The sequence below is a fragment of the Bidens hawaiensis genome, unplaced genomic scaffold, assembly GCF_021521415.1.
Source record: "Bidens hawaiensis isolate Kalapana, Puna unplaced genomic scaffold, B.hawaiensis_p1.1 tig00013115_1, whole genome shotgun sequence".
NCBI lineage: Eukaryota > Viridiplantae > Streptophyta > Magnoliopsida > Asterales > Asteraceae > Bidens > Bidens hawaiensis.
In genome coordinates, this window is record NW_027492105.1 from 291,766 (window position 1) to 314,526 (window position 22,761).

The 22,761-nt window shown below is 34.8% G+C and overlaps 2 protein-coding genes and 1 pseudogene across 3 annotated transcripts; 2 read left to right on the forward strand and 1 right to left on the reverse strand.

Annotated features, from left to right (window-relative positions):
• The first annotated feature begins 2,490 nt into the window (after positions 1–2,490).
• LOC143543240 (ubiquitin carboxyl-terminal hydrolase 18-like) lies at positions 2,491–8,232 on the forward strand. Its single transcript, XM_077035607.1, has 11 exons — positions 2,491–2,771; positions 4,741–4,876; positions 4,968–5,056; positions 5,145–5,230; positions 5,583–5,745; positions 5,868–5,991; positions 6,143–6,300; positions 6,467–6,569; positions 6,696–6,887; positions 7,012–7,073; positions 7,442–8,232. Exons 1-11 carry the CDS (start codon positions 2,491–2,493, stop codon positions 8,055–8,057), a joined length of 2,010 nt encoding a protein of 669 aa, XP_076891722.1. The 3' UTR covers positions 8,058–8,232.
• A 5,255-nt stretch (positions 8,233–13,487) lies between these two features.
• On the forward strand, positions 13,488–17,012 carry LOC143543280 (putative cyclic nucleotide-gated ion channel 14; annotated as a pseudogene). Its single transcript, XR_013137041.1, has 7 exons — positions 13,488–13,579; positions 13,675–14,212; positions 14,709–14,928; positions 15,026–15,320; positions 15,395–15,506; positions 15,607–15,843; positions 16,225–17,012. The product of XR_013137041.1 is annotated as a putative cyclic nucleotide-gated ion channel 14 (transcript).
• A 4,018-nt stretch (positions 17,013–21,030) lies between these two features.
• LOC143543241 (uncharacterized) lies at positions 21,031–21,573 on the reverse strand. Its single transcript, XM_077035608.1, has one exon. The coding sequence runs from the start codon at positions 21,571–21,573 to the stop codon at positions 21,031–21,033; it is 543 nt and encodes a 180-aa protein (XP_076891723.1).
• Positions 21,574–22,761: the final 1,188 nt, after the last annotated feature.

Genomic DNA, 22,761 nt, shown 5'->3' on the forward strand with positions numbered 1-22,761 from the left:
GTGGCGAAGGTTGGACGAGTTCGTCGGGAAGCCGGACTTAAAATGTATTAAAAAATTCATAAACATGTGGGGCCAGGCTCAAATTTTAAGTCGAAAACGGGTAAATTTAAACAACGTATAAAAATTTCCGGGCGAAAAAAAGTAAATTTACACCACTGCGTAAAAAAACAGGGGGCCCGGGCCACCCCGGACCCTAACTAAATTTCACCCCTGGTAATAATTTAAATTACTAAAAGCCATTTAAGCTCAAAATACTTAAATAACTAACTCATTTACTCATTTTATTAACCCTAATCTATATCTATATTTTTCTTTTTCTTGTTACAGTTACGGGCTTTATAATTGTAGTTCGAAAACGTGTGGATAGAATATAGATAGATGTTATGATCTTTTATCAATTAAACATAAAGCAAACCAACTTCTTTAAAGTTTTTAGGAGGATAGATAAATATTAAAATCTTGGATTTTTAATTTAAAACGGATTAGCGATGCAACTTTTGTTTGTTTCGTTGTCTTCTATTTCAATGTAAAAGAACTAAAGATTTTGTGAAAATTATAAATGAGTCCTAAAATTCTAGCAAAATAAAATAAAGACAATTAACTAACTTCTTATATTCAAGTGGTAACTGACAGTATGGTTTCCTGATGAAACGCTGTGACATTCTTCAATTTTCATACTCGAAATCAGACCCGTTTTAAATTTTGATATGGTGGATCCACATTTATTATTGAAAGCATTGATCTTCATGTCATTTACGATACATGTTTTTAATTGATTCGTCACAATTTATATTTTTGATGTTGACGATGTTATGAACTCAATCGCAAACTCTATTTCATGTATTTATTACTCAAATTTCAATTTACCAAAATCCAAGGACCAAAGTTGCCAAAAACAAAACATTTTGAGTTCTGGTTTGTCGCGCCTCGCGAATGAGACTTCCTTTTCCTTCATGAAACGCGACGGACCATGGTCAACGCCGTTTTATTTGATGTGTCGCGCTACACGAAGGATCTTTGTAAGTCCTTCATGACGCGTGACGGAGGCCTAGTTATGCGAAAATTTGCTAGTCAATCGGCTAATCTCATACTTAACCTTTTTCCGCCAAATTTCATGCCACTTGACTTGTTTTGACGTTTTCCCATGTATCTAGACCTTTTTTATGCTTCCTGCCAGTTAATCCGGTCAAACAATGTTATTAACGACTCCACGTCTATAAATTGACCCCTCAACCTCTACAGACATTCTGCCGCTCTTAATTTTACTTCTTATTGCATTCTTGCTCTTCAATTTGGTGATCAAGCTAGATTTGACTTCTAAAAAGTAAATCATTCAAAGTTTCAAGATTCTTCTTTTTATTATCTATTGTGTATTATTTTTGCAATATGTTTTCGTTCAAAAGTTAATGCCTTGTCGAAAATAATTTGACAACGGTGTTAGTTCATCAAAAACGATCTCGGCCCGCTTATGCGTCTAGGCAGTTAAAGTTTTGGAATTTTTTATAGCATTAACTTATAAAACATGATTATTTAATCCGAAATTATAAAATAATATTTTTATCATGTCGGAACCAAACCTGAAATAAAGTCAGTTTATGTGTGCCCAAAAGCAAACCACTCACTTAACTCGTTTTTCTTCTTTTTAGGCTTGTTTCGACTTTTCTTGAAACGAGTCAAACTTACGAAATAGGATAAAAAATATTATCACAACGTAACCTTTTGTCAAAAACTAAAACTAAACTATACATAACTTTTACGACGGAAAATCTAGAAACAACTTTAGTGTAAATATATATTTTTCTCCACAGCTAAAAACTCCAAATCATGAACCGAACCCTCTATTCTTTTGCATGTTCTTTCATTCCTCATCTACATTCCGTTGAACCTATAAATATTTAATATTTTTTTAGGATTAGTTGTTGAACCGAACTCCTCCGGTTCGCTCACTTAAGTGCTTATAATCTTCAACTTGCTTAACTTACCATGCGTATAATCCGCCTAAGGTCGAGGTGTTACAAACGCCTAAGGTTAGGGTGTTACAAACACCAAACCAACTTTTAAATCTAACGTCGATCCGGCTAAGACAATATAATCTCACCGAAGTGGAGTAACAGAAGTCTCTAATTTAAAAAGTTCGTAGAAACTAAAAACTCAAAAAAGCTGTTTTTGTAGCTAATCAAAAGTACAATTTTATTATTTAATAATTTAAGCCATCTTTAGTTAAAAGATTTAATTATGGATTTAATTATATTCACCGAAAGATCAAGTTTCCTTAACCATAATTAACGCTATACGACACCGTTGAACGACTTAAGCTAATGCAGCAATTCCATAATAATCGGAAGAAAAAATCCCAAGAATCATCGTTCTCCAATCAATCAATCAAATTGGATCCATAAATTTCACCCATGAAAAACCCTAATCGGCCCATCAACAACAATATTATTATTGTTATTATAAATAATAATCACAAAGTGAGAGTCATTGTCGATGCATGAACAATATCATCATAATCTTAATCCTCCTTTGGATCTGAATTGGTATCTTGGGCTCGCTGTTACAGCTTTCGCGGTTATCTGTGCCTTGATTTACTCACTCAAGACTGCAGCCGCTAATTACTTGTTCATTCACCACTCCAATTCTCATAATAATATTAACACCACGATTGGGTCTCGTTCCATGCCGGGTCTTGCTGCTACGAGTGATCCCTGTGTTGTTTGTGGCTGCCTGACCACCAAGCATTGTGCCCGGTGTAAAGCCGTTCGATACTGGTATTGAAAAACGTTTGTTTGTTTGTTAAAGTTTTGATTTTTATGGGTTCTTGGGTTTGTATGGTGTTGAAAATTGTTTATTTGTGTTTGGGTTTGTTAAAGTTTTGATTTTTATGGGTTCTTGAGGTTGTATGGTATTGAAAACTGTTAATTTGTGTTTGTTAAAGTTTTGGTTTTTATAGGTCCTTGAGGCTGTATGGTATTGAAAACTGTTAATTTGTGTTTGTGTTTTTTAAAGTTTTGATTTATATGGTTTCTTGGATTTGTATGGTGTTAATAAATGTTAATTTGTGTTTGTGTTTGTTGAAGTTTTGATTTTTATAGGTTCTTGAGGTTAATTTGTCTTGAGGTTGTATGGTATTGAAAACTATTAATTTGTGTTTATGTTTATTAAAGTTTTGATTTTTATGGTTTCTTGGATTTGTATGGTGTTAATAAATGTTAATTTGTTTTTGTGTTCGTTGATGTTTTGATTTTTATGGTTTCTTGGGTTTGTATGGTAATGAAATTTGTTTATCTGTGTTTGTTAAAGTTTTGATTTTTATGGGTTCTTGAGGTTATATTATGTGGGTTATGACTAATATAGCTGCAGGGTTGGGTTTATTTTTGAGGTTGTTGAAATTAAAATACTATAATTGTTTGTTGAAAAGATTATTAGATGTCCCTTGATCACAATCTGTATGAGCACTATTTTTTTATTGGATGATATTGGTATTCAAAAATGTTTGTTTGTGTTTGTTAAAGTTTTGATTTTTATGGTTTCTTGAGGTTGATGTGAATTTTTACTAATACAGCTGCAGGGTCGGGTTTATTTTGAGCTGGTTAAAAGTAAAAGGCTTTAATTATTTATTCAGAAGATTATTAGATATCCCTTGATCACAATCTGTATTAATAAACATTAATTTATGTTTATGCTTGTATAAAGTTTTGATTTTTATGGTTTCTTGAGGTTATATGATGTGATTTATGACTGATATAGACACAGGGTTGGGTTTGTTTTGAGGTAGTTAAGTTCTATTGAATTTATAAAAGCCCTTAATTTTACATTGAAAATATTTTTAGATATCCCTTGATCAGAATTTGTATGAACATTGTTTTTCTTATTTGATAATACTGGTATTAAAAAAGGTAAATTTATGTTTATTCAATTTTTTGTTTTTATGTTTTCTTGAGGTTGTATGATGTGGGTTATGACTAATTCAGCTGCAGGGTTGGGTTTATTTTGAGGTAGTTAGGTCCTGTTGAATTAAAAGCCCTTAACTTTTCGTTGAAAATATCTTTAGATATCCCATGATCACAATCTGTATGAACATTATTCTTTTTGTTGGATGATACTGATTAAAAAACGTTAACTCATGCTTATGTTTATTAAAGTTTTGATTTTTATGGTTTCTTGAGGTTATGATGTAATTTCTGACTAATACAGCTGCAGGGTTGGGTTTATTTTGAGTTGTGTTAATAAAAAGGCCTTCGTTTTGTATTGGAAAGATTATTAGACACCCCTTGATCACAATCTCTATGGATTTTTTTATAAAAAAGCCGTTGATGTTTTATTGGATGATGCAACATTTTACCTCAAAAGATTGTTATATATGAGGCACTTTGGTGGTATAGCCTGTTCTGTTGTAAAGTTTTTATTTTTATGATCTTGAGTTTATATGATATGAATTCTGACAAATTTTGAGGTAGTTAAGTTCTGTCGAATTTATAAAAGCTCTTAATTTTTCATTGAAAAGATCTTTAGATATCTCTTGATCAGAATCTCTATGAACATTATTTTTTTATTGGATGATGCAAGATTATGCCCCTAAAGATGGTTTATCTGAAGCTTTTTGTTGATATAGTCTGGTCTGCTGTGAAAGATTTTGACTTTCTTTAGTGTTTTGTGACATTGTGTTTTAACGTTATGTATACTTGTATAGTGTTGTTTCTTTATTTTGGTTTTAGTTTGTTGTATTCTATATTTCAGTTCAGAATCATGTCAAAGGTCTCATTGGAAATCTGGGCACAAGGAAAAATGCGAAGATTTTCGGCTGTCGCGGAGAAGAAACTCTACTGCGAGTTCGATAGTTCCGGGGACTAGTAATTCCACACAGATGAAGAAGGTCAAGATTGGTTATTGTTGTCTGCATTTGTTGGTTTAAATTGCTTTACAGTAAATGGCTTTAATGTTGGGTTGAATATTTTCTGGTTCAGGTTGTTTTTCCTTATGACAAGTTTGTGGAGCTGTTTAACTGGAGGAATCAAGGGTTTCCTCCTTGCGGGCTTCTGAATTGTGGAAACATGTGTCTTTTTATGGCTGTTTTTATCCATTTACTTTCTTGTGTTCATGTTTTTCTAGAAATTCTGATGATTTTTTTTTTCATTTAACAGCTGTTTTGCCAACGTTGTTTTACAATGTTTAGCGTACACTCGTCCACTTGCTGCCTATTTGCTTGAGAAAGGCCATAGGAGGGAATGTAATTACTTCTCTTTCTCTCTCTTCATATATGTGTGCGTGTGTGTTTGTGTACTTCTTATGTACAAATTTCTATGTTATGCACATGCTAAACCATTATACTAATTTGTTTGTATGTTCTTTTTAAAATGTTTACCTACACATGCATAGGCTCAATAAAAAAATAAATTTTGTGTATGCGTTTTTATAGAATGTTAAAAGAGTTGAATTAGCATTGCGTTTTAACCATTTTCTTGTATTTTAAAATTGAAAAAATGAATGATTTATTTTGTTCTTTCTGTTACGGAAAAAAGCTGTCTTCTCACTTCTGCATAGAATTCTTATTTTTTTTTTTTATGTTTTTGATTTATTAGGTCGGCGAAATGATTGGTGCTTTTTATGTGAACTTCAAGCTCATATGGAAAGAGCCTGCCAAAGTAACCATGCATTTTCACCAGTTAATATTTTGTCACGATTGCCTAACATTGGTGGTAATCTCGGTTATGGGAAACAAGAGGATGCACACGAGTTCATGAGGTTTTCTTTATTTCATATTTGATTAGTTTAATATGCATGCACACGTCTTTGATTAAAAAAAAATAACTAACCTTGTTTATTCAAATATCTGCTACTGAATGCATAGCTTTCACATTTGCCAGGTTTGTTATCGACACTATGCAATCAGTTTGCCTTGATGAATATGGTGGAGAAAGAGCTGTGCATCCTAGCTCTCAGGAGACAACACTTATTCAACATATATTTGGAGGCCGCCTTCAGTCTCAGGTGTCTTTATTCGCAGCCACTTCTTTTAATAATATCTGTTTAAGTAATCTTTTGTACACTTCGCATATAATGAAATGACCAATTATTGAAACTTTTGGTTTGTTTATCTATTTTTTAAAGGCCTGCATTTATCTAATGGAATGATTTGTAGGTGATCGGTACAAAGTGCAATAATGTGTCGAATCAGTTTGAAAATATGATGGATTTGACTGTTGAAATCCAAGGGGATGCTGCGTCTCTTGAGGAATGCTTAGATCAATTTACAGTCAAAGAATGGCTTGAAGGAGATAATAAGTACAAATGTGACGGGTAATCTTCATTGTTTTCTTATTCAGTAACAACCTATAATATGGTTTCAAATTTTCTTACATTACTGTTTTTTTTTTTTGCAATTTATGTATTTTTGTCCATTTTGTTAGCAAGTCAATCGACATATGAAATTGTCAGCTGACTTCGCTGTTGAACTGTTTTTCAGATGTAATGACTATGTCTTAGCATGGAAACGACTAAACATTAACATGGCTCCAAATATTCTTACCATTGCGTTAAAACGATTTCAGGTTCGTAAAACTAGAGTTGTTCATCTATAATACACTTTTGAAAATATTGTGTTGACTTATGAAATTATCATCTTTTATTGTATCATTATGTAATGTAAATCAATATTTTAGTCAGTGATTATTTTTTTATTTTGTTATGCAGAGTGGGAGAGAGTGACATTCCCAGAAACTTTAGATCTTAGTCCCTACATGAGTGAAGATGCAGATGGCAATAATATATACAGGCTATATGCGGTTGTTGTCCATGTCGATATGCTGAATGCATCATATTTTGGCCATTACATTTGTTTTACTAAGGACTTTTCTGGGAATTGGTACAGAATTGATGACTGCAAGGTGCATTCTCTCTCTCTCGTTACACAAACACACGTGTGTGTGTGTATTCTCGGTGTCATCTCTTCAATCATCCATAGAAGTTTTCATTTATATTTGTTTCTAACCGACCCACAATTTCTTGCAGGTTGAAACGGTTGAGCTGGATGAAGTGCTGTCACAGGGTGCTTATATGCTTCTGTATAATAGGTACATATTTATACCCACAAACGCCTAGCCAGTTGCCATGTCAGATTTTCACTAATTCTTCAAAAATGCCCGTTTTCACTCTATTCCGACAAACAGTACCTTTTCATATCATCACCACTTCTTACATTCATTTTTATTTATAATCAAATTACCTTTTAAATTTTAACCAAATCAAATTATTTAAAAGAATTTATATAATTTATAAAAAAAAAAACTCTGTTGGTAAAACAATTTATACAAATTAAGTATTGTGTAAAAGAAACAAAGATGGTGTACAAAATTATTATATAATGTTTCTAAAATAAAAACATTACATATTTTTGCTATTTTAACCAATAATTACATGTATTATTGTTGATTATTTTCAGAGTTTCCGCCAGAAATTCATGCTTAAGTCCAGTTGAAGAAGCTTCTAAAACCGATGGCATTCAAACACCAAACACATCCCAAGAAAAGACACCTATCGCAACCCAACCTGTTGACTCTTCATCGACTACAGAATTAGTTGATGCTGCTAATGACGCCTCAGCAGACATTAACATCTCTACATCTCAAAATTCAGCCACTGGTGACATGGACATTGACACAGCCGATTCAAAGACAGATTTTTCAGTTATAAATAATAACGGAGACTGCACCAGTGATTGTACAGTCGCCATTGAAAACGAAACTGCACCAAACAAACCCGCTGCCATTCAGAATAATGTTAGTGATGACATCGAGGGTAAAATGAGAAACGTGTCTTCTAGTTCGAGCAACGGTGAAGAAGCTAACGGTATGGAGTTTGAAAAACCAGCAAAGCCAAGTTCTTCTGGAGCAAAACTGAAGCCGTTGATCTCGTCGGGTTTTCTCAGTAAACGGCCTCGGAAAGTTACGAATAATAAGAAAGACGAAAAAGCCCTTGAAGGTCAAAATGGAGATTTGAAGAATAATGACATCCTGGTGTCAAAAACTGAATCTAGGGTGGTTGTAAATGGAGTTTAACATAATAATAATAATAATTATTATTATTTAATGATAATTAAGGTTCCTGTGTTTGAGAAAATTTGGGAATATAGAAGTCTCAGGGGCAGGGATGAGTGATGTTTTGGTTAATATAGCAGCAGCAGGAGGGTAAAACAGTAATTTGCTAGATTTTTGAGGTACACTTTTTTTTTTTTCATTTTTGTCTTTAAATGATTTGATTATATTCTTAAAGGGTATGTAATGTATGGTACATCTATCCATTTAAAGTGAATAAGTACAACCTTCCTCTGCATTTCGATTCTACACTTTGTTTTATATGTTCGAAATTGATGAAAAAATTCTTGGTTTCGCTACTGTATTTTATTATATAGTATTTAAACGTTCTATAAAGTTAGATATTTGGGTTGATGTATTGAAGGTTTGGTAAAGACTAAAGAGTCAAGTAATTGCGCAGTGTATGTTTCGTTATTAATGAGTCGAATGAGACCCCCCCCCCCCCCCCCCCCGTCTAATTCAGTTAGGTGTTAGCGTTGTTTGTTGGAAAAAGATGTTTTAAACGTTTTAGCAAGTTTTTCGGTGGGCCAAAAGGACATGCAACAATGTCGATATGATTTTGCAACAATGAGACTCATGTGTCATGTTCCCAAATGATAATATCTAAAATTCGAGCAGGCAACTTTTATTTAGACTGAGATAAACATCTCAATTCGAGAGGAGCAATGTCTCCAATTACATAATACTTTGATAATGAAAAACTAGAATGAGGAATACAAAGTAAGAAGCCTGATTTATTAACCCAAAATAGTAACTGCTGGCATTAGAACAGCTCCTCACTCTTTATCTTCCTGTTAATAAAAGCCATAGTAACTGCTCCCCACTCTTCCAACTTACCACTAACTCCTTGACCAAATGGTCTAGCTTAAGCCCAAAAACAGAATTCAGCTGGCCCGTATTGGCAGCTGTGGCTCGTTTCCTTCTTCTCGAGTATACTTTAATTGGGCCTTTATCACCAAATCACCTTATGATATCTGATCAATTATTGATGATAGTCTCTTTTTTTTTCTTTAATATGATGTTTATGTGTTATTTACATATCTGACAATCAAGTGATGCCGATTAGTTGAACATTTTTTTTATGTTCGCTAGTCTCCTTTTTATGTGCAACCTTTTCAATATCACGGTGACAAAATGGTTTGAATTGTGATCGCTGGCGTGTTACATGAGTCAAACTAGATAGGATCAAGATCGAAAAATACATAGCCAGTGTGGGTATAGAACTATAGAAGTATCAAACAAAAACCAGATATGAACCAAATCCAAATTTTTGGTTCTCTAATTGAAATCATTTAATTTATCCCTATTTATAATATTTAGTAACATATAAGTATTTTTTCATTTACAATTTTCTTAGAAAAAATTTGTTGTTTCATAACTTCCATTTGCCGGCTGCATTGTTTTCATTATTATTGAGTCATATAGAATCTACACATTCAGAATCTAGCCCAAAATATCAACTAAACATAACTAACTTCTTACAATATAATTTTCTAAAAGTTACAAATATAAATATACAAAGTTACATTCACCATGAATTTTTTACATGGGCTTTAGCACTAGTTTTAACGGAGCAATCAATAACACTAAATCTAAGTTATGTTTGAGTTTGAAAATAGTAATGCATTTTTGATCCGTCATCTTAATTGAATGCTCTTCACGTAGACTCAGGCTCGTCTTTGAGAATTCAAGTGCCTAAAGCGGATACTAAAAAAATAAGCCTTTATATAAAGTTTCTCCCAAAGATCAACAATGATTTGATAAAAATGAATGGAAAAAAATGTTTTGTTGGCTAAACAAAATGGGTATTGGACTATCACTATTGGGCTCTCTTACTCTTTAGTTTGTTATTATTAGGTTAAATAAAAGGGCCGGTCTTAAAAACTATACGCGTGTTTATTTATTTGTTATTGCATTATTCTACTTATTACAATATCCGCAGTGAAATAATAATAATAATAATAATAATAATAATAATAATAATAATAATAATAATAATAATAAAAGCCATGACATTAAAAAGTTGGTACTAGGGTTAGGGAGAACTTAAAAGAAGATAACATGATGCAAATAACTCATAAAACTAATGGTTGGAAAAGGGCATAAAAGAACTCGGCTATTTTAAACTTTTAAAAAGAAATTAATTTTTAAGCTAGTTAGTCTATATATTATTTCTTGATAAGGTCAATCGTAGTGAGCTAAACGCCCTCTCTACATCAACCGGATCACGCCCATCATACCATTTCATAGTGAAGAAGTGAGGCGTCAAAGGGTTGGTTGCCCCTTCATGCGTTAACACGTCAACGGGTAAGGGGCTCAAAAGATGGGGCCGCAACTTTAATCCAATCAATCACTCTTACTCACATGTTTATATATTAAAAGACGATTAAATATTAATTGTGTTGTTAGTTAAACCGTTACGTGTTTTTGAGTGAAAAGTTAATGATTGATCCCATACCTCCGTGATAATGACATGACAAGATTTTTCTTACCTTTTGATTAAACCACTACAAATAGTCTAACTAACAATATGATTATAGAACATGTTCTATTAATAATGTTTTTCACTGTATTAATAGAATATGTTGTATAATCATATTACGTATTTGTTGTGATATCACGTCTTTGTAAACGATGTATTCCCGTAAAAAAATCTGTCGCGGAATTAAATAGGCACCATATTTTTCCATATAAAAAAATGACATTTTATTAAACCAACTTATGAAAAATAACATTTCGAATACATGTAACTGCTTTTAAAAGTAATAAAATTAAACGTTTTATTGTTGGACACATAAAATATTATCTTTATCGTCCTCCATGAAGAGTGAGTCCCAGGTTGTGCCGTCCACGACCTGCTTGTCAAATGTCAACACTCTGAGCTGTCTTTCGTTTTGTTTTATGTTTCCACAATTTACACAATCATCCCTACACTATTATTTTCTAGCATCTTTAGCCACTCTTCTTTTAAATAACATTTTTTATTGATATTACACATTGATGTTGTGTCATTAATCATTATTAATGACAAATTGACAACGAGTGCTTGCATAAGTTGGAAACCACACTAAAAGCATATTTCGTAATCAAGACTCAAATATGTATATCAGTACATCACATTGTTTTAAATGTGAAAAACATTTTCTTGTTTTAAATACATGTGATATTGATATTATAAATTTGATATGGAAAATGAGCTAAAGGTATAATTACTATGAGTATCATAGTAATTATACCATATGCTATAATTAAAAATCCGACAGATTATCATACCATATGCTATGCTCTGTTAGTTAGCTCAATGGTTTGGACCACTCACATAGCAACCTTAAAAATAAAGATATGTCATAACTAACTTAAAGATTAATAATATGTAGAAAATAAAAAAATTATTAAAGAAAAAAAGAAGAAGAATTTCAATGATCATTCTAAACATAAAAACAAGTTTAAAAAATCAATAATTCAAACTTGTAAGAAGTTTTTTTTGATAGAAATATGTTTCGGCCTGGCTAGTTAAGCAAAAAAAAAATAACTGGACAGTTAAACCTTTGATGACTCATAGCAAGCAAACGATATGTGATTTGACTCCTAATATGTTAACTTAGTCTCGGTCTAAAACAATAATTTTTATTTATAATTCAAGATCACTTATAGTTGACTAATGAATTAAACTATCGCTTGATATTTTTAGTAAACATATATTATTATTATTATTATTATTATTATTATTACTACTAAAGTGTAAGCATCGGTTTAACAAAGCATGGAGATGATTTTGGACAAAAATGTTAATTAGGTAAAGTTAGGGGGAATTTATGTGTATTGTTATTTCTTCTTTCTACTTTTACCACTTTAAAGTCAACCAAAAAAAGATTTTCTAAACTAATTACAAAATAGTCCCTTAATTTTATGTCATTTTGAAGTTTTAGTTTAGTGACAAATTTTGCTGTTATTGTTGATTTCAACTCGATCAATCATCTGGATAATTTGTGTAACAAAAGGATTATTGTGTAAGAGATAATTTGTCAATTTGTAATCTCTCAACTAATATAACTTTTTAATTCCACACTCGTTCAAAATTTATTATTCAATCAGATTTCACAGAACTTAAAATATAAATAAATTTAAAATATTCGAATCAAATAGCCAACCGACTCATCACGTTATCTAAAATCAAAACTGTTTCAGCTAAAAAAAAAAAGGCAAAATCCATCTTTTACCAAGATATGTTAGGGTTGGTGGCCTAGTGATAAAGACAAAGTCTATTAAACAGCCCAAATACTCTAAGTTCGAGTCCCGAAAAGTAAATAGATATTTGACGTAAAAAAATGCTATCAAGATGTAAAGGAAATACATCACTTGTAGAGGTGTTCGCGGTCCAGTTTTCGCTGTTTTTAGGTCAAACAGTGAACCAAACCGTTAGTAACGGTTTTTGATTTTCGTAAACCAAAACCGAACCGTTAATAACGGTTTGGTTAGGTTTGGTTTCGCGGTTTGGCCTTGTTCGGTCTTTATACAATATGTCCAAAATAATTCATGATATGTAAATGTTATACAAGTCACAATTATTTATATAATTTAGCAAACAACTTATTTTTACTTTTTTGGGATCTCATTTAAGAAAACAAAAGGCCAATTAAGGTTTCTTGCATTTTTGATTTGGGCTTAGCCCACCTTTTTTTTTGTTTATTATTAATATTTGTCAATGTTTAGTAGTGTATATGTATATACACATATATATTATATGAAATATTTAAAAAATACATATAAATAAATCATACGGTCCGGTCCGGTTTATGCGGTTGGTTTTCGGTTCAAACCGTTCACTACGGTGTGGAAATTTTCAAACCAACCAACCGAGAGTAAAGAAAAAGAACCAACCGCGAAACCAAACCGATGACCGGTTTGGACGGTTTCGCGGTTTCGAACCGAACCATGAACACCCCTAATCACTTGGATCAAATTTAAGATTTTATTTCCTTTTATTGATATTTATCTTGATTTTGAATGACTTTAAAAGTTTTAATTTCTTTATGTAAACTTCACTTTTCTATACTTGCCTTAAATTTGATAATTTGTTTTAAACTTATTAAACTAGTTAGAAGATAAATATAAATTGACTAAATATCTCTCATTAGCAACTTCAGAATTTGGACCAAAACCATACAAAAAAACTAATACTAAAACTGCAAAACAAAGCATACTTAAAGGACTATATTTTGTAGTCTACTCTTTCTTTCACAAAAACTGAGTTTCAGCTCATTCATCAAAATCTTGTGGGTTTCTGCATTGTGATTCTTCACGTACCAATGCATATCTTTCAACCCATCCCAAAAAGATTCTAACTTCTAGCTTCTAATATTCATCCCACATAATAAAACTCAAAACTTTATAAAAAAATGCAAGCTTTCCATCTGGGCATTGTTCAAGATTAAAGATTTGCCACATTTCACCATCATGGACTTCAAATCAGAGAAGCAAGTCAGGTTAAATCCTATTTTTTTGTACTAAAGTTAACACCTTTATGCACTTTCCACATTCTTGTTTTATGATTCCATAATATTTTGAACAAATGAAACAGGTTTGACCATTCTTGGCAAATCCCAGAAAAACAGTTACCTGAACACAAGATTTCAGCCCCATTGTTGATGAATAATGGCAAAAGTAGACCAATTTCAAGTTCTAATCATGTGAGTATTATTAAATTAGGGAGATCAAGAATCCACCCTGAAGAAAATAATGAGTCAAAGGGAAAAAGGGTTTTGGATCCTGGAAGTGATGTTATTTTACAATGGAATAGGATTTTTCTTTTTTCTTGTTTGGTGGCACTTTTTGTGGATCCATTGTTTTTTTATCTGCCTTCTGTTGAAAGTGAAGGTGGTGGTGGTTCTTGTATGTTGTCTGATTTGAAGTTAGGGATTGTTGTTACGTGTTTGCGCACGATGGCGGATGTGTTTTATATGTTGAATATAGCTATTAAGTTCAGGACTGCGTATGTTTCGCCAAGTTCAAGAGTGTTGGGTAGAGGTGAACTTGTTATGGATCAGGAGAAGATTGCGAGGCGGTACTTGAAGTCGAATTTTTTTATAGATCTTGTTGCAACATTGCCTCTACCACAGGTATGCATGACTTTGGTTTTATTTTAGTTAATCTTTTTAAGCTAAAATGTAAAATGCACGTCTCGTTAGTCTTGTGTGAAAGTTGAAATGTTTTTGGCATTGTGGTTGTGCTTTGATGTGCGTTTTGAAAGTGATTATGTCTACTAATATTATTATCAGTACTTTTCGTTTTGTTGTTGTTTTGACTCCCTTAGTCCCGCTTTATGTTATCTGGATTACTATACTCTACATGTAAAAAAATGTTTTGGAATCGGGGGGTCAATTGGAGCGGCCTCGGGCCCACCCTCCCCCAGACCCTATCAATAGCTTGCTATGAGTGGATTTTACTTTCTATGTTTGTTTGTTTGTTGGTAACTTTGGTTATAAAATAGTAGAATCGTTGTTAACCAAAGTTTGTAATCACAATTTAGACATATTAGTTCTCATTCTTATGGTATAAAGTTAATAGAATTTTGAAATTTAAAATCACATTGTGTTCTTTTTTAATCTTACTCAGATTGTCATATGGTTCATTATCCCAGCAATAAGAACCCCAAGTGCGGATCACACCACCAACGCTTTAGTACTTATTGTACTCCTGCAATACATTCCAAGACTTTATCTGATCTTCCCTTTAAGCTCTCAAATCATCAAAACTACAGGAGTTGTCACCAAAACTGCTTGGGCTGGTGCAGCATATAATCTTGTATTATACATGTTAGCTAGTCATGTAAGTAGTCTTTTCTTTAATATTCGATCTTTAACCTCTAAAAGTTTCAATTTTTATCATCTTTATAAGTTCAATCATGGTGTATACATTACGGTTGGTTTTAGGGTCATCATGGTACTTGCTGTCATTTGAACGACACGCAACATGCTGGAAAACGACTTGCAGACACGATAATAATCCAATGATGTGTTCACTTCGTTATTTGGACTGTGGGTCGTCAAACGATGAAGGACGGAAGATATGGGCCAACGGGACAAATCTTTTTCAAATTTGTGATCCAGACAATGATACCGGCTTCAAATATGGGATATTTGGACCTGCTGTTGCAAAAGGTGTCGTTTCCGCCAATTTCTTTGAAAAGTACTTCTATTGCTTATGGTGGGGCTTACAAAACTTGAGGTATGGTTCTATTGTTTTGTACTTTTTTTTTGAACTACATAAAGAACCAAAATTTTAAATATGATTAAATGCAGTTCATATTGACAAAATTTGTCCACAAGCACGTTCATTGGAGAAACATCGTTTGCCATACTCATCGCGATCATGGGACTTGTATTATTTGCTCATCTAATATGAAATATGCAGGTAATGTTTCTAGTCTATTTGTTGCATGACAAGCCAATCTTATTACTATATTGGTTGAACAATGTATGTTTTCTTATTTTTATGCTCTTTTTTTATGTAGACATATCTGCAATCCATCACTGTCAGGCTTGAGGAATGGAGGCTTAGACGGCGGGATACTGAGTCATGGATGAGACACAGACAACTACCTCATGATTTGCAAGAACGTGTTCGTAAGTTTGTTCAGTACAAGTGGCTTGCAACACGTGGTGTTGATGAAGAATCTATTTTGCGCAATTTGCCTTCAGATCTTCGTCGAGACATACAACGCCACTTGTGCCTCGATCTTGTTCGACGTGTAAGATACTCACCTTCTCTAGTATTATCTCTAACGGGTCAAATAAAAAAAATATTGCAGGAAATGTCTCAAATGAGTTGTAATACATAAAACCTCCTAAACTATTCTAGTAAAAAGGAAAAATTGGATTTCTTTCAAAAAGTAGTATGAAAAAGTGGATACAATCTGCACATGTGTAGGTAAATAGTTAAAGTTCAAAAAAGAACATATAAACAAATTAGTTTGATGGTTTTTTATGAACATTTAAGAAGTATATGTTGAAAAAAACATTAACCACTAATAAAGAATAATTAAGCAATTTAGGTTTGTTCATTTTGTTCTCTTCATAATGTAATGTTTTGTAATGTTACATTGATCAAGTTAGTAACTAACAATTCACAGGTCCCATTTTTCTCTCAAATGGACGATCAACTACTTGATGCTATATGCGAGCGGTTAGTATCATCACTAAGTACTCAAGACACATACATAGTACGCGAAGGTGATCCCGTTTCAGAGATGCTTTTTATAATCCGAGGAAGACTCGATAGCTCCACTACTAACGGAGGCCGAACGGGCTTTTTCAACTCGATAACATTAAGGCCCGGTGACGTTTGTGGCGAAGAGTTGCTCGCATGGGCCCTACTCCCCAAATCCACTCTAAACTTACCATCTTCCACACGAACCGTTAAAGCATTAAGTGAAGTAGAAGCTTTTGCATTACGCGCAGAAGATTTAAAGTTTGTTGCAAATCAGTTCGGACGGTTACACAGTAAGAAACTACAACACACCTTTCGGTTTTACTCGTATCATTGGCGAACATGGGCTGCGTGCTTTATTCAAGCGGTATGGAGACGGAGAAAGAAGAGAAGGATGCAGTGGAATTTGAGTATGAGTGAGTCATCGTATCGTCCTGATGACGATGAAGATATTCATCATCGTGATGGTCATGAAACTGAACATCATGATGATGTGTCATCATACAACGCGAATCCGCTCAATGTCACAATAATAGCTTCGAGATTCGCTACAAACACGAGGCGTGGGATATTGAAGACGAAGGATGTTGATTTGATTAAGTTACAGAAGCCTGAAGAGCCTGATTTTTCTGCTGAGCCAGAAGATGACTAGTTTTAAATTATGCAGGATATTTATGATACATGGTATATGGGACATCATACTTGTGTAGTTACTAATAGTGTGTTTATATGTACTGTTAAATGTTGGAACAAACATGATTAAAGGTTAGTAATGATTAACTCTGTTTGTTATTGATATCTAGAAATCAGTTAGGAAAAGGTAATCAGTATTATTAATTTATGAGATACAATTACAACCAATTATATAGAGATACTAAATACACTTAGATACCCTATACAATATAGAACTTAATAATAATAAACTGAAACTATAGCCAACATAGTCTAATATTCACCCGCAAGTTCAGGGCGGTTAGCAATCTGTAACTCGGACCACAAAAACTCAAACTTTTGAGAAGACAAGGGCTTCGTAAAGATATCAGCTATTTGATCATTGGTTGAAATAAACTTGACATTGAGATGGCATTGAGTAACCTGTTCACGAACAAAGTTGCAGTCAACCTCGATATGTTTAGTACGGGCATGAAACACCAGATTGGCACTGAGATATGTGGCACCAAGATTGTCACACCAAAGTGTCGGTGCCTCGCTGTGTAAGCCAAGTTCACGAAGAAGAGACTTTAGCCAAATTAATTCTGCAATAGTATATGCAATGGCCTTGTACTCTGATTCAGTAGAGGAGCGAGAAACTGTTTGCTGTTTGCGAGCTGACCAGAAGATGAGGTTTGAACCCAAGTATATAGCAAATCCCCCCGTGGAGCGCCGGTCGATTGGACAACCAACCCAGTCAGAATCAGAGAAGGCTTGTAGCCGATAGCCCGTGTTGTGACGAAACCAAAGACCCATATTCATAGTACCCTGTAAATAACGCAAGATGCGTTTGACAGCATCCCAGTGATTTTCCGTTGGAGCGTGCATGAATTAACACACCCGATTGACTGCAAACGCAATATCAGGACGAGTAAGGGTCGCGTACTGAAGGGCGCCAACTGTTTGTCTATACCAAGAGGGATCGTCCAAGAGAGGACTATCATCAGGAAGTAAGACATGAGAGGTGTGCATGGGAGTGGAAATTGGTTTGCAGTCAGCCAGGCCCGTTCGATGTAAAATGCCGCAAATATATTTTCGTTGGGAAAGAACCAAATCTGATTTCTTGTGAACAACCTCCACTCCGAGAAAATAATGTAGTTGCCCCAAATCTGTAAGAGCAAAAAGTGAATTGAGGCGGGTAATGAGCTTAGCAACCGTGTCAGGATTGTTACCGGTGATGATGATGCCATCCACATAAACCAAGAGATAAACCAGAGAACCCGGAGAATGGAGAATGAACAACGATGGGTCAGTTTTGGACCCAAAAAACCCCAACTGATGAAGAGCACCAGACAGTTTGTTAAACTAGGCACGGGGAGCCTGTTTGAGGCCATATAAGGATTTGTGCAAAAAACAAATATGATCCAGTTTTGTAGGATCAACGAACCCCTGCGGTTGGAGCATATAGACGGCTTCTTCAAGATCACCATGCAGAAAAGCAGTCTGAATATCCAGTTGTCTCAGGGACCATTTATTCGTAACGGCCAAGGACAATATGGTCCGAATTGTGGCGGGTTTGATTACAGGACTAAACGTTTCATGATAGTCCACGCCATGTTGTTGATGAAAGCCTTTCGCAACCAATCTGGCTTTGAACCTGCTGATGTTACCATGTTCATCAGTTTTTAACCTGTAAACCCATTTACAATCAACAATATTAGCGTTAGGTACAGAAGGGCACAAGAGTCCACGTGCCATTTTTGTGAAGCGCGTCTAATTCTTCGGACATAGCATGGCGCCATTCAGCATATTTGTTGGCAATAGTAAAGCTGGTTGGTTCAATGGGTAAGGAGGAGGTGGTCTTGGCTAGGTAAGCAGCCGGGTTATATCGATCTGGTCGTTTAGGGTGTTGTCTGGGGTTGGGGGGTCTTGAACGAGTATCCATAGGAGGAGGGGCTGGGGGTTGTTGTTGGGCAGTTGTGGATGCAGGCTGGGCAGCCGAGGGATGGGCTATTTGGGCAGCCAAGGGTTGGGTAGTTTGGGCAGCCGAGGATTGGGTAGTTTGGGCAGCAGAGTGTTGGGCCGTGGGGGTAGGGTTAGCAGGAGACGGGTGAGATGGTGAAGGTGGTGGAGATGGTTCGTTGGCTGGGGACGAGGTCGGGGCTGGTGTGTTAGGTTCTGGTGAGAAACCGGGCGGTGGATTAGGAAAGATAGAGATGTACAGAGAGGATGTAAGTGGAGATGGGTTCGGCTTTGGTGAAGGTGTATACGGAAAGACATGTTCATTAAATCGAACATGCCGAACAATGTAAATACGCTCAGTGGAATGATCAAAACACCGATAGCCATGATGAGAAAGGCTATAGCCAAGAAAGACACAAGGAGTAGAACGAAACTCGATTTTGTGACGATTGTATGGGCGGAGATAAGGAAAACATTGAGAACCAAAAACTCTTAGAAATGAGTAATCATGTTTACGGTGAAAAACGTGTTCAAATGGAGATTTGTTTGAGGAGACACGTGAGGGAAACCGATTGATTAAATAAACGGCTGTTTCGAAGGCAAAGTGCCAGAAACATTGAGGAAGACATGAATGAGCCAGTAGAGAGAGACCCGTTTCAATAACGTGCCGATGTCGGCGTTCCACAATTTCGTTTTGCTCGCTGGTTTGTGGGCAAGAACGGTGATGGATGATGCCAAGGTTGCGACAAAGGTTGGTGAGGGAGCGGAATTCACCTCCCCAATCGGATTGGATGCATTTTAATTTAGTGTTAAATTGGCGTTCAGCCATGGTTATGAAGTTTGTTAATATAGCATAAACATCCGATTTTTGAGTTAAGGGATAAACCACATATATCGAGACAATGATCAACACATAATAGGAAATACCGGTGACCATCAAGCGATGGTGCCGATGACGGACCCCAAACATCACAATAAACAAGATCCAAGATATTATAACTACGAAAATTAGAATCAGGTAAATGCAATTTAGTTGATTTTCCCATTTGACAAAAGGAACATAAAGTGTTTGATAATTTGTCCGAAACAGGTAAAGAACAATAAGAAACAACAGAATTAAAGACTTGAGCGTGAGGATGTCCCAAACGTTGATGCCAAATATTCAAGGAAGCTTTAACAGCAGTGAAGGCAACCTTGGGCAGAGACTTGAGTTGTGGAAGGCGGATAGAGTACAAACCCTGTTCACTGGGGCCCGTGAGGAGGGTACTGCGTGTATACTCGTCCTTCACAACAAAATAAGAAAAGTGAAATTCAAAGAATACATTATTGTCAAGACAAAATTTTTGCACAGATAAAAGATTTTGTTTAAGTTCAGGAACATGAAGAATATCTGAAAGGTTAAAGGTTCTGTGTGAAGAGTGGAATTTAGATGAGCCAATGTGTAAAATGGGTATGGAATTACCATTGCCAACAAATAATGAATCATTACCATAGTATGCCTTAGAGTTGTCCAAGCTAGTTAAATCTGGAGTGGCATGATGGGTTGCACCCGTGTCGGGTTTCCAAGCACTTCCAGAAGAAGAAGCTCCATCCGAAAAGGCGGAAAAATTGGCCTGTGGAGCGGGCTGATTCTGCTGATTGGGCTGATTTGGGCATTGAGAAGGTAGATGCCCAATTCCACAACAATTGCAGTGACCATACACGGTGTTTTGAGTGGAGGCCCATAAAAATTGTCTGCTGCCACCATTGTCTCTAGGACGTGAGTTGAGAGAGCCACGTGAGTTGCCCCGAGAGTGGCCACGGTTGTTCCGGTTACCGCGATTTGTGTTGTATGATCGAGATCCAAAAAAAACCTGTGGTTGTGTTGAAAGATTCAGATTCAGTTGGTGACCCAACTGAGAGGCCATCAACTGGATATTTTGGAGTTGTTCAAGGGTTGGTTGAGATTTTAAGAGACCAGGAGCAGTGTAGGGTTGTTGTGAGGGAGTAGAGGTAGCAGCAAGAAGTGCTTGCGGGTTGTTTTGCACAAGTTTGGTGACCACAAAATTATGGTCATTTAATGAGGCAAAGATTTCATAAAAGGAGACAGGTGGTTGACGACCCAGTAGTGTTCCTTTTAGACGTTGTATTCTTCTCGTAGCCCTGCAAGAGTAAGCATAACAACTTCTTTATCTTTTACTGGTTCTCCTATGTTGGCAAGGGCAGTGGCATATCCTTGTACCCTACAGAGGTAGTCAATAGGTTTCTCATCACCCTTCATAGTGATGCGTAGTAGTTGGCTACGGAGAGTAAATTCATGAGAAGTGGTGACTGGTGCATAAGCCCGTTCCAGAGATAACCAGACTTCACGAGATGTCTTACCCTGAACATGCTGGTACGAGTCTTTAGAAACAGTGGAGATGAGCAACGTGCGGATATGAGCATCGTTAGAAATCCAGGGAGTATAACTAGGATTGTCTGTTGTTGCAGTTCCAACGGTTACCTTATGTTCTGGACACGGAATTGTACCGTCAACATAATGAAATAGGTTATGTGATGTCAGGAAGGATTTGATCATCGACCTCCAGTAGCCATAATTGGTAGGCTTTAGGGTAAAGGCGAATTTATGAGAGTTGTGGGTATTCTTTTCTTGATTGGAGAAGGTTATTATGGCTGCCATTGAAGATTATGTTGGCCGGAAGTTGCGTCGGCAAGAGGCAGTAGGGGCTGGGCGGCAGATTGAGCCGATTAGGGTTAGAGAAAAAAAGGAGCTGATTTTGGCTCTGATACCAAATCAGTTAGGAAAAGGTAATAAGTATTATTAATTTATGAGATACAATTACAACCAATTATATAGAGATACTAAATACACTTAGATACCCTATACAATATAGAACTTAATAATAATAAACTGAAACTATAGCCGACATAGTTTAATACTAGATAAGTATATAAACAAGAATTATATCCTTTTTATGCTCTGGAATAAATATTTAAAAAATGTTGCATGGTAGGAAAAACTTATAGCTGTTTGGTAGTCTCTAAACAATCATTAAGAGGCTACCAAATAGCCCCTTAATATATTGGTTATGACATTATTATTATTATTGGGAGTCAAGAGGCTGTTTGTTTCCTGTCAAACAAGCGGCAATGGCTCAAATCTTAGGTGTTGATTTTAGGTGATGTCGAATTATGAACTATGAAGCGTGTGTCGTCATTTATAAGAAAATTTTAAAATATTATAGCGGATTGCAATATTCAATATAACATAATTAGTAAAAACTTTGATTATCATTATTTACCATATGATATAAATACCGAGGAAAGTGATCACGATCATCGTCCCACTTTCCTGATTTTCACCCCTAACCACAATTAATCAGATTTATCTATTTTATGAATAATCAAAGGGCCTTTAGCCTAGCGGTACCTAGTTGTTGGATAATGTTTTGTCGCTTCAAGTCCTAAGATTGCAAAATAAATATAATTTAGGAGTAGAGTTAAAAGAGTATGATTTTTTTAAAAAAATCTAATTTATGATTGTCTTTCTAAAATAATTTTGTTTAACAATTTATGATTCTACAAAATGAGCAAAGTAACTATAATACAATTGTTACATAGTTAATTATAACTTAGAATTATCTTTTATTAGTAACTAACCAAATTTTGAGTCAGTTTAAGATACACAATAAATACTTATAATAATAATAATAATATCACACACATAATAAAAGAAAACAAATATAAAACTATATCTACTCTTAAGATACTAAAATAATTAGGTTTTGATTTTTCATATATAGCTTAACAAAGGAGCTCTATTCGAATAGAGGCAAATCAAATTATACGGACTGTGTATGACTAACAT